The sequence below is a fragment of the Stegostoma tigrinum genome, chromosome 2 (genome assembly GCF_030684315.1).
Source record: "Stegostoma tigrinum isolate sSteTig4 chromosome 2, sSteTig4.hap1, whole genome shotgun sequence".
NCBI lineage: Eukaryota > Metazoa > Chordata > Chondrichthyes > Orectolobiformes > Stegostomatidae > Stegostoma > Stegostoma tigrinum.
In genome coordinates this window covers 95,165,532-95,177,862 of record NC_081355.1, presented here as the reverse complement: position 1 = coordinate 95,177,862, position 12,331 = coordinate 95,165,532, and the positions used below count along the sequence as shown (strand labels likewise).

The 12,331-nt window shown below is 41.2% G+C and overlaps 1 protein-coding gene across 3 annotated transcripts in view; it reads right to left on the bottom strand.

Annotated features, from left to right (window-relative positions):
* The window catches only part of LOC125461428 (tensin-3-like), a 386,950-nt gene that overhangs the window by 20,542 nt on the left and 354,077 nt on the right, over positions 1-12,331 (bottom strand). For all 3 annotated transcript variants that reach the window (XM_048550197.2, XM_048550207.2, XM_048550217.2), the window contains one exon: positions 7,778-7,952. In XM_048550197.2, coding sequence (XP_048406154.2) covers positions 7,778-7,952 — 175 coding nt within the window. The remainder of the gene's footprint in view (positions 1-7,777; positions 7,953-12,331) is intronic.

Genomic DNA, 12,331 nt, shown 5'->3' with positions numbered 1-12,331 from the left:
TAGGGAGTGAAGTTCTATAAAGGTCTTCCTGCTCTAATTTTGTTAGAAGAGCCTGGTATACCTCCAGGAACACAGTATTAGGTTTTTATGTTGTTCTGGGACTTGTAATCAAAGTTATAATGGAGAAGAAGACCCTCAGAAAATTCATCCCTAACACATCAATATCTTAGTCACAAAGTACTTTATCAAAAGAAAAAGGGTCAACAGAAATTCTTCAAAAAGCAAAGATAAAACGTAAAGAAAAATAAAAGAGGCGCAGAGCGGAAATGTGCAGTAGCAAGAAGGTGCAAAATAAAATGACACAAACAGTCTCTAACTAGTCATTCAGCTAGTTTGCTGTTCCCTGCAACAAGATCTCAATTCAAAAATCAGGATATTACATGATACAGAAATCCTAGTGACAACACTGCAGGAGCTCTTGAGCATCGCATGAGAGTGATCTCATCTTGGCAGTGAAGCCTTGGTTTTCTGATCAGGATTATCAAAGACATGAGCTCAAAGTTGTCTGACCCCATTTGGAAAAGTGAGCAGACATCTGCATGTCTGGATTTCTGCCCACTATTTTTCACACATGCTTTCTGTAGGCTAGGAATGATGTTGTTGGATCGGTCTCCAACAAGTGAGAGGTTTATTTGAATATTAAGTTCAGGCACAGCATCTGGCATACCGTTTCCTAAGTTTAATTCCTAAATCCAGCAAATTTTATGGTTGCCAGGTAACGGTAATTATATGAGGAGTCATGGAAAGGACACGGTCATACTGAAGCAGTATCTAGACATATCAGGCATGTCTGAGCCTTTGCATTTCTTTCCAGGTTCCTATGGAAACTGAGTATCAATGAACTCTGCAAAATAGTACTCCTTTTCAGGACAAACTGACACAGAAATGAAAGGTTATGATGCTTAAGTGGTACGATGACACTGGTGATTAATTCTAGGTCCCTAACACTGAACTGTAAAATGTTTATTCCTCTGATTAAACCCACACACACACACACACACACACACACACACACTCTACCTCACACACACAGACACACTCACTCTCACACACACACTCACTCTCACACACACACACTCACTCTCACACACACACCCACACAGACACACTAATGGCATTGTGTGTCTACCTACACCCGGTAGGCTGCAACAGCTCAATGAGGCAGCTCATCACCACCTTCTCAAGGGCAACTAGGGATGGGCAATAATGGGTTTCTTCCAGGTGCTCCGGTTTCCTCCCACATTCCAAAGATGTGCAGGCTAGGTGGATTAGCCATGCTAAACTGCCCATAGTGTTCAGGGGTGTGTGGATTATAGGTAAATGGGTCTGTGTGGGATGCTTCAAGGGGTGGTGTGGGCTTGTTGGGCTAAATGGCCTGTTTCCACACTGTAGGGAATCTAATCTAATCTAAACGTTGATGCAGCCAGCGATGCCCACATCCTACAACTGAATTTAAAAAAGCAAACGTGCATGTTAACATATCAGCAGGATAAAAAGGGATTACTCTGTACAGGCTCACTTCCTAAAAAACCACTTTTTCTCCTAGATCTTAGTTTTTGAAGGGGAAAATGACCAGGAGAGATATATTCTTATCATCGTCTAGGCAAGCAGGCTAGTACTTGTGGAACGGTCACTAACGTGAACAGGTTTTCTCTGGCATCTTGGCAGACACAATTGCTCAAGAAATATAACGTTGAGAAGTTCCTTCAACCACTCTTTCAGGGCTCCAACAAGTGTTTTCTCAGAAACAAGAGAGATCATCTGAGCAGATCTTTCCTCACAAGCTTATTCCCCACTGAAGGTGAGAACAAACCCCAAGCCAAACAACCACAAAAGGGCACCAGCAAAACACAGTTATCACAAGTCATAAGATTTCTAGGATGCCTCGTTTAAAAAAAAACTCCAATGTTTACAGTCGACCTTCAAATGATTTACTTTAAAGAAACTAATCAGGTATCTCCACAAAGCTTGAAATAAATCAATTTTTCCACAAAACTTTAAAACTGGAATAAAATAATAAATATGAAGCATCTTCACTACAGCAGTTAAACACAGAAATTGTTTTCCCATGAACCCCGTTCCTCCATAAGCTTCCATGCACTGGTAAAATCACTGTCTCAACATTAATTAACTCACATTTTGGACTAATCCACAAAACACTCCAGAAAGAGAGTTAGGACAGACAGCTTCAAGAATAAATTCTACTTTAATGATATAGATCTTAATGGCTTAGAGCAACCACTGTGGTCTTAAAAGCTAAATTTGCAAAGTTGCTGCGGTTGGGTGGAGGGAGGGGGGAGGTGAGGTGCGATGGGTACAGGTGTTCAAAATTCCTTCGAAGTATAATGACTGTTGAAGATCACCTTTTATTAAAATAGCATTGTCTTTGTATTTTGCATCTTGCTCTCTTATAAATACATTTTCTCATTTTCTTCAGTTCACATTCTCTATAAGATTTCCACGTGAATTAAATGTTTCAGGTGAAAATGTCCTTGGGCATTGTTAGCTTCAGTGGGGCATTTGGTAATCATGAGCGGTTGAAAGTTTGGTGGTTGTTTGCTCCATTCACACATACCATAGATACCCCTTCAGCCCCTGTAGAAGACACCAGGCAGTAAATGTTTTGTCAGGACCAGTAATGTACCACACACGAGGAAACAGCCTGCACAAAAATTTTACCAGTGCATGGAAGCTTATGGAGGAATAGGGCTCATGGAAAAGCAATGTCTGTGTTTAACTGTTGTAGTGAAGATGCTTCATGTTTATTGTTTAATTTGAGGCCTTCATTTATGAAAGATTGTGGAATAATGGACTTATTTCAAGTTTTGTGGCGATACCTTATTAGTTTCTTGAATTCATGTGATGATGTGGAATACTGGTATGGTATAACGGATGATAGTGTTACTGACAAAGTCCATTGTCCACTTGCCCTGGAGAAATTTGTTTGTGTTGAGTTGGTACATCCATATTTTTAACCTTGAAGAAAAATAACTGCACTCCTTCATAGCTTGCTGAAAAATCTGAGCCAAGGCGCTAAAGCATTGAACAGGACGTAAATTATTTTTATTTATTCATGGGATCTGTACCACTGGAAAAGCCAGTGTCGTGTAGCTTGGGAGGTTATTTCAGGGGCAGGAAAGAGTCAACATCAGTGTTCTGCATCTGAAGTCACATACAGGTCAGTCTGGGTAAAGATGGAAGATTTTACTCCCTAAAACAGATTAGTCACCAAATGGGTTTCAACCACTTTTTTGGATCACCATTTCTGAAACCAGCTTTTTCACTGCAGACTTATTTATTCTAGTACATTTAAATTCTCCAGCTGCTCTGACAGATTTGAACTTGCATCATCCCACCATTTATTTAAGACTCTGATTGAATAACACTGTATTATAACCATTACACTACCATCCCTAATTTGCTACGCAAGAACTGGAGATACAGGACTTTGCTTATGTAAAGAGACCGGGAGCTGGGACTTATATTCGTTAACAGGATGTGAGGACCATGGCAACACCAGACATTGTTGACTATTCCTAATTACACTCAAGGAAGTGGTGTTGAGGCCCTTTTCGAACTGTTGCATCTTCACTACAGCAGTTAAACACTGATATTGCTTTTCCGTGAGCCCTATTCCTCCAAAAGGTTCCATGCACTGGTAAAACTGAAGGGGAAACTGTTTTCTGGAATACGTAGAACGGGTCATGCTTTAGAACAAATCAGATTGAATTCTGAACGAGGATCAAAGGGGGTGGGTACACATACAGCACTGTTAGAGAGTCTCAGGATTTGACTCAGCAACAGCCACTAAATGAGAACAAGGTTCCAGGTCAGAATGGAATGTGTCTTGGACAATGTTGGTGTTCTTCGGCATCTCCTTCTGGGTGATCATGGACTAGCCAGGTGCCAAAGGAGTTATGGTGAGTTGCTGCAGTGCAATACTGTAGATGGTACACACTGCTGCCACTCTGTTGTAGGTTGTAGATGGTGAACTGTCTTTGAGGACTTGGTTGAGTTCCTCACTGCAGACTTCCCAGCTTGTGACCTGGTCTTGTAGCCAACATTGTTCTGTTTAAAGCAGTGAAGGTGGGAAGAAGGTGAGGGGGGAAATAGGTAGAGGTGTTCAAAATGAGTGGTTTTGACTGTGTAAATAAAATAAATTATCTCATTCGCAGTGTAATCATCAAAAGTGACCAGGAAAAGAACCAGATGCAATATGATGAAGTCTTCTTTTAAACAATACATTGTTATGGATGTTATCCGATAGGATTGTGGCAGAAACTTCCAAAAAGAATCGGCAAAATACCTGAAGGGGAAATTGTTTTGTGGAATACGTGGAACGGGTCAGGCTTTGGAACAAATCAGATTGAATTCTGAATGAGGATCATTGGACACAAACTTTAACCCTGGGTGGAACCTCGTTGAGGTCTCAGTGATGTGGGCAACGGTGAGATTTCTGCAGAATTGGACACAACATCCATGTGAGGCCTATTTCAACATCAGGAGCACCTCCCTCCATCTTGAATGCATCTGCCAAACATTGAGGTGAATTTCTCAACACCGTGCAGCCGGGGGGAGCGCAGCAGGCCAGGCAGCAATCAGAGGGGCTGGAGAGTCGTAATTTCAGGTTGGGACCCTTCATCAGGACGGTCCTGATGAAATCCAACAAGCCCTGATGAAGGGTCCTGACTCGAAACGTTGACTCTCCTGCTCCTCTGATGCTGCCTGGCCTATGCATTCCTCCAGCCCCACACTGTGTTGATTCTGACTCCAGAATTAGCGGTTCTCGCTTATCTGAGGTGAGTTTCCCGCTAGGCAGGGGCCTCTTGTCAAGTAAGGGGGATTATGGCTGCTTCATGCCTTATTAACTACCTCATTCATGTTCAGCTTCCTATTTTTCAGATGGACTGAGTAAGCTGTGCTGTGGAGGTGTCAGTATTGGATAGTCACCTTTACCTGACGAAGGGGCAGTGTTCCAAAAGCATGTGATTTCAAATAAACTTGTTGGACTATAGTCCTGAGGAAAGGTCCATTGGACCCAAAACACTAACTCTGATTTTCTCTTCACAGATGCTGCTTGACCTGCTGAGCTTTTCCACCAACTTCTGTTCTTGTTTCTATGGCCTGATACCGTGTGACTTCTGACCAAATAAGCTAGATGTCAAGGAAACTCACATGGAAATCAAAGCAGGTTCCCAGTGACTTTGTTTATAAAGGACCCTCCATGTTGCTCCACCAGCTGCATGCATAACTTGTCCACTGACATTGGCATCGATGTTTGCCAATCCCTTACGACCACCACAGCTGCGCTCGGATATACTTTTATTGGAGAATATCACTGCCATATACATATGGCCATGAGCTCTAACGAATGCAATGGAAAGGGAAATAGTTGGGGTGAGTTGAGTGTCGAAGCACGACTGACACGCCTGTTTGGTTGTAATGTGTTGGTTCCCTCAGCCAGTGCAGCACATTCACGTAGCTGTTGTATGTGCTTTGACCAGGGCCATGGTGGAACAGATGATAGGGGTTGATGAACATGCTGCTCTGTAGATTGAGGCAGTCTGAGGGGATCCTCCAGAATAGTTCTAACAGAACTGTGACACATCATATTGGCATACTGTGTCCTGAGCATCTGCAGCAGGCAATGAAGTGATATGACAGGTGCTGACGAGACAGCAGTCTTCTGAGAAGGATAAAGACATGGAGCTTGAGGAAGCTGTCCCTGTGTATGGCAGAGCTCAGGTGCATTGGGCAGCCAGGAAATGATCGACACTCGATTCCACTCAATGTTAGCTGAGTACAAAAGACCATCATGGACCATCAAGGTTAACATGTCAGCATTTGGTTCATACTTGTTGTTATGAACTGCAGTCTGTATTTTTTTCATTTGTGTTCTCTTTTTGCTGGCTACCAATAACGGCTCATATTTGGCTTTGGGGAAGCAATGGCAGGGGTTCAGAGAGGGTGTTCAGATGGGATGTAGCTAAGCACAGCAAAGCGTGTGGCCTGGTGGCTACATGTTGACCAGGGTAAGAGAGTAGGGTTGTTATATGTGAATGAGTATCAGCTGTGTGGCATAAGTAGCATAGCTGTATGGTGGCCAGGATGTAGGCGGTCAGGGTCAATGCTGGATTGCCAGCACCTGAGTGCACAGCAGCCTTGAAAATTTGGAACATGGCAAGGCATGCCAGGCTTTCAGTGGCTTTCCAGTGAGTGGTGAGCTGCTCTGGGAACAGCCCATGCTGAGATCAGGATAGAGCTAAGTATTAGAGACCCCATGAGGAAAGACATCTAATTTATTAGGTGTATTTGGTAGGATATGAGCAGAAACCTCACTAGATTTCGTGGTGAGAATTCCTCTAAATAAACTCAATGCAATTCGCGTTTAACCAAAAAGATATTACATTCAGCTTCTGTTTCTCTTACCACAATGCAGAGGTTTCCAGCATACTGTTTTTATTCTAGCATTTAGGGTATTTTATTTTCATCATTATAGAAAAAAAAAATTGGGAATCCATTTCAAAAAACAACTAGAACAGGCATAATGGGCCTAATGAACTATTTCTGTGCTCTTTCGTTCTATGAAACAGACACATATGATCAATGATTAAAACAGGAGATATTCTGTTTCAATGATTATTATCAACAAATGTAGACTGCAACTGCCTTTATTAATTTGGGCATTTGTTATTAAATCCATTTTATCAGGACTAAATGTCAAAGCTAAACTCTCAGTTTTAATTGGAAATTCTACACGTCTGTGGCGTGTCTATGGTAAATTCATTTAAACAGCATAATCAGAGAAATCCAGTTTGGAGGTGATGAGCACTACATTCCAAATAAAATATCACTATGTACAGACCTTTAGCCTGAAACCTTCTACAATGAGGTATGTCATAAATTTCAAAAACATCCATGAGGACCAAAGTGGAGCCTCAATATAAAACCTAGCATTTCATAATGTGGTCGGTGAAAGGTCCTACTTAAGACTATGCACAATCAAAACATTATCATCACATTTTTATCTACATACAAAGCAAAGTCTCCTATCAGTTAACTGAATTAGAAACATATGAGTATGGCATGCAAAAGAAAACCCAATCAATCTAAATTCAGCAGATTTTAAATTAATTTTATACTGGTATCAGTATAATTTAATCAACCCAACCAACTTTCTTTTGGAAACACAAGTTCCACATTCTCGTCAGATTATTCTGACAAAATACACAACCCTCTTGCTACAGATTGCCCAATAATGTCTCAACGGTATGAACACAGACTTGGTCCAGATACTCAAATAATCTATTAATCTTCCTCATTGGTTCAGGTAACATAAAATCATAGTTACAGCCAAACACCACACTGTACTAATGTTCTAGAATGAAGCCTAATAGCATAAATAGTTTACAACTGTTTCAGTAAAACTTTCACATTTGAGATGCAGTATTAGCTTTAAACAATACGTGGATCTAAGAAGCAATCCGTTTGGTGTCAAAATGTCTGACTACTTGCAAGGCTTAAAAAAAAAATTCATAAACAAACAGTTATTGTCCTCCTGACTGCCGGGATTTCTGGTTTTGAAGTCTGGAGCAGTAACAGAAATGAATGTCTCCCAAGGAAAACCTCATTCATTGAGAAAACATCAAATTCAATGTTCATTCTGTATCTGAGTATGAACACTGTCAAAAAGTCAAGTTAATACTGTATTTTAACAAAGAGTTTTCAACTTGTAAATATGTACAAAAAACTAAATGTAGTTTTAAAGATATCCCACCTGTTTGTCCGGGAGACTTGACTGCTACTAGAGACTGAGCACGCTGCACCATAAGATCGCTGGAAAGATGAATTAGCCATTGGGCCATCGCTGCTATACAGAATAGGGTTTGTCACCACAGTGCCGTCTGATCCCACCACTGTATGGTTGATGCCTTCCATGTAACTTCGAGATTCTGTGCAGTAAAGACACATTTGGTGTAAGCACATTCAATAACCGTGATCAGCTTTGTTGTCAAGTCCATCACAAAATGAAGTGAATGACTTCAACATAGGCTGAACGTATTTTAAAGCCTGGTATCGCAAGTTACTTACTATGCAGAAAGAGGCAAGTTACAGATCAATCGAAAATATGCAAGGGTTCTAATCTTGAAACCAAATAATGCTCATGTGATACAAAGGTGAAGTCTTTTTCCACCAACTCATTGCAGCATGTAACCTATTGTTTAGTTCATCAGCTGAACTTCTACTTCGAAGATGAATAGTTAACAATTTTATTCGTTTAATTTAAAAACCATGCAGAGCATTGTGCTCTAGTCATGTTAAATTGATTTATCAGCTTGTTTGGTACTGATAATTCAAAATTGTTTACTGTGAGAGTACAAACTTCTGCAAAGTTTTTAACATACTTTCCAGCTTTCAACTACCTATCACACAAATGAGAATTCAGAAAGCTCACAGCTCTCTATATTCTTAAAAGTCCAACATTCCAAATTAAAGTTTTAGAAAATTAAACCCTTTTATAAAATGTTACAGGTAATGAAGGACGCGTCTCTCATTTTCAACACTGTGTAGCACCCAAACAGTTAACCTATAAATGCAAAGAGTCAGGCAAAATCAGCATTGAAGAAAACATCAATTTATAACTAAACAGCATTCTTTTAAGCAAAATCTACCAAACATGTTGACGCAAGCACGAAGACAAGATAAAGCTATCTGAAAATCAATGGAACATGAAGACTGCCCACATTCCTTACATAGCAAGGATAGCTTGCAAATAGAGACAATCCTGCAAGAGAGCTTTGGAAGTAGTCCAAACAGGGGCTTGCATATGCTTGTATGGCTATTTCATATCAATAGATTACCCTTTTATCTACAAAGATTGCAGATGTGTCAGCCCGGCTCCAAAAACGTAAAGACATGGGGTGGGGGGAGGAGGAGGGCAGCAATTACATAGATTATTTGGAACAAATTATGATCATCACCGATATATTTTTCCTTATATTTGTGAATTGGGACAAAAAAAGGGCCCTGTAGTTTTGTTTTGTTTCCCCAGCATATCTGTACTACACATTCCACTTGCACGGAACGTCGTCACATTACCACAAAAATATTCCATGGTGCAGGGAAGTGAACAGGCCTCTTCTTTTCAATACTCCCAGCGCCACAGCAGAAGTCCTCACTGAATTCAATCCTTTCATAAATTTAAAAGGGGAGGAAAGAACGTGGCACTTGCAGTTTTACAAAACACACAGATTTCTGAACCTGGCCAAATTTTAAAATAGTTTGAGAGCAGTGTTCTTTCAAAATTCAACTCAGTCGTTTGGGAGGCAATGGCCTAGTGGTATTATCATTGCACTTTTAATCCAGAGATTCAGATAACGGACTGGGGACCTAGGTTCGAATCCTGCCATGGCAGACAGTGGAATATGAATTCGATAGAAGAATCTGGAATTAAGAGTCTAATGATGACCATAAATCCATTGCTGATTGTTGAAAAAGAAACCCACCTGGTTGACTTATGTCCTTTAGGGAAGGAAACTGACATCCTTACCTGGTCTGGCCTACATGCGACTCCAGACTCACAGCGTTGTAAATGCTGCCTAACCAGCGGTGCCCTTGTCCCATGAATGAGAAAAAAAAACTCTCAAGCACAACCAGCAAAGTTACAAACACATTTCTATGACAGAACAAGTTGTGCAATGTGTTGGGGCTGTGAAATTGACCTCATTTACGTTTTGAAGGAGAAACAACCACACATGTATAACCATTAGGAAAACTTACATCTTTTCTTTCTTGGTTGTAGGCATCCCTCTCAGTTGAGGGAATACACTGTTGGCTTTAGCCAAGTGTAAGCTGCAGTTTGCCTTACAGCTGAAGGAGGCGGCTCTCCAGCACTGCCGGAAACAGCCATTTACAATTAGGTATCGTTAGCATCGTTATATCCAAAGGGGCTCAGAAAATAACACCCAAGTTGGCACCTTCAAAAGATTCTTTTGCCCTCTGTGCCATGGAACCATTGCCAACTGAAGGTCTCAGTTTAGTATATCTAGAATTTTGTTCCTTCTGCAGTAACAAAGATTGCTTAAGCATTACTGACAGACCTCATGGGGGCAGTATTTTAAGAGGACTTTAAAAACTCAGTGGTAAACACAGTAAGGGCTGGGTTACTAATAACATGTCATTCCCTATACTTGATGCATTATTTACAATATTCAAGTAGCTTGACATTAGGCTCAGTTGAAGCTGACATCAAAGTAGGTCAAGGCTGATCAGGAGCAAAATCAGTCTCTGCTTTGTCTTTGATACCTGATTTAATCCACACAAACTGTGTGAAAATAAGGGACTAAGCCTGAAGTGTGAATTAATCTAAAAAGTTACATTAGGGTAGCACAATGAAGAGCACAACATGCTAATGAAAAACATGGAAGGTACAAAAAGGTAATTAACATACACACTTTAAACATATATGCATTTGCAACAATACTGGGAAGGAATGCTTGTTTAAAAAGATACGCCACACAACTGACAGGAATGTGGTCACTCAAGAAGATTAATGACTGCAGTTGGAAAATGCACAATTTAAATGTATACACAGCTGTTCCTGTGAATAACTTTTCTCTCAAAAACGCAGCTATTATTTCTTACACGGATCGGTATATATTGAAGATAGCATTAAATAATTAGAATCCAAATGTAAAGGAGCAATGTGACAAACTGCAAACATTTGACTACCTTTTCAAATACATCAAGAATCCCCCAGTGCCTGACTGGTCCAATATTATGATCAAAATGTGAACACTGTAAATAGAGGTCAATCTACCACCGCCATCAACAGTGGGCAATGAGAAATGGCCTACAATAGGACCTTGCCAACATTCTTAGAACAAAAAAAAGGAGATCATCAACTGCTGAATACCATTTACGACAATGACGAGCATCGTGTGTAATAAGCAATAACGTGATGCCAGTCTTAGCAAGTTCAATAACATATTGTTTTAAAAGTTTGTAAATTGGGAAGGTTCCATGAATAGCAGTGCCTCCATTTTGTTCTTGTGCCCAATCAGTCTAGCACAGAAACAAACCACTGCTTTATTTGCTGCTTCTGTTCCTTGACCCTCCCAAAACCTCCCATTCTCCACTTCCCTCCTCTGATCATTTCATTTGCTGCTTCCCCCGACCCCCGCACCCATCTCAATGCTCTGCTCACCATCTCTCTACTTGATAACTCACTTGCTGCCACACAAGCTCCCTCGGCTAGAGATCAGGAGGGGCAATAGGAGGTAGTGGCTGGAAAATGAGTGGTGACAGGGAGTAATGAATTGGAGGACAAGTAACAAACAGGAGGTGTGAGTGAGGAAAGCATGTGCTGGAGAGCCAGGAGAGCGAAGAGGTGAGTCAGAAAGTCAGGGAAGGGTGGTGGTAAATGGGGGGAGTTGGTAGAGGAATGGCGAGCAGGAAGGGTGGGGGTGAGAATGGCAGATGGGAGGGGCAGAAGAGGGAATGAGAGAACTGGCGGGTTGGGGGAGGGGAGGAGCAAGTACAAGATTGGGGAGGGATGCAGTGAATCCGGAGAATCAGAGGGAAGGAGGGACGATGGCAGAGAGCAGGGATTGGCACAGGAAAGCAGTGTAAATCGAGGGAAGGGAAGCGGGAAGCAGCAAGCAGAAGGGAAGTGGCTGAAGGGTCAATTGGGGAAAGGGAATATGAATGGGAGGGTCAAGGGAGGGAAGCAGAGAAAACAGGCTTGAGGGAGGAAAGCAAGGGAGTGAGTCAGAGGAAGGAAGCAATGAGCAGCAAAGGAGGGAAGTGGAATACAAGAGTGCCTTGTGCAGAAGCAATGGCAAGAAAGGGAGTAACAGGAAGTGGCTAGCAGGAAGTAGGAAGCGATATGAATGAGGTCAGTAGAAAGCGTTAGTAAATAGTTACTAGTTGGTGAGATGAGATGGGAATATTTTTGACCAGTTGAGTTTAAGACAGGCATTTTTAACATAACGAGTTAAGAGTCAGGAATGTAACCCACTCATTACTTTGCTTATTGCAATGATTTTTGATTGGCATACTTTTATTAAGGAGCACAGTAGGAATGCATTGAAATACGATTTCAGTGTGAAGGTGAAGCCATTCTTCAATCCATTTATATATTAAATTACTGAACTCAGACTGCAGCACAAGGTCTTCACATGAACCTAATTTCTGAGCAACACAGTGTCCCCTTGAGAATGGACTCAGGGCTAAAAAGTGTTTAGTAGAGGCAATTCAATGTATAAGCTTGTTTCCGAATTGTGTCACATAGACAGTGTTAGCTTTTCTTGAAATTGCATCAGCTCATAAT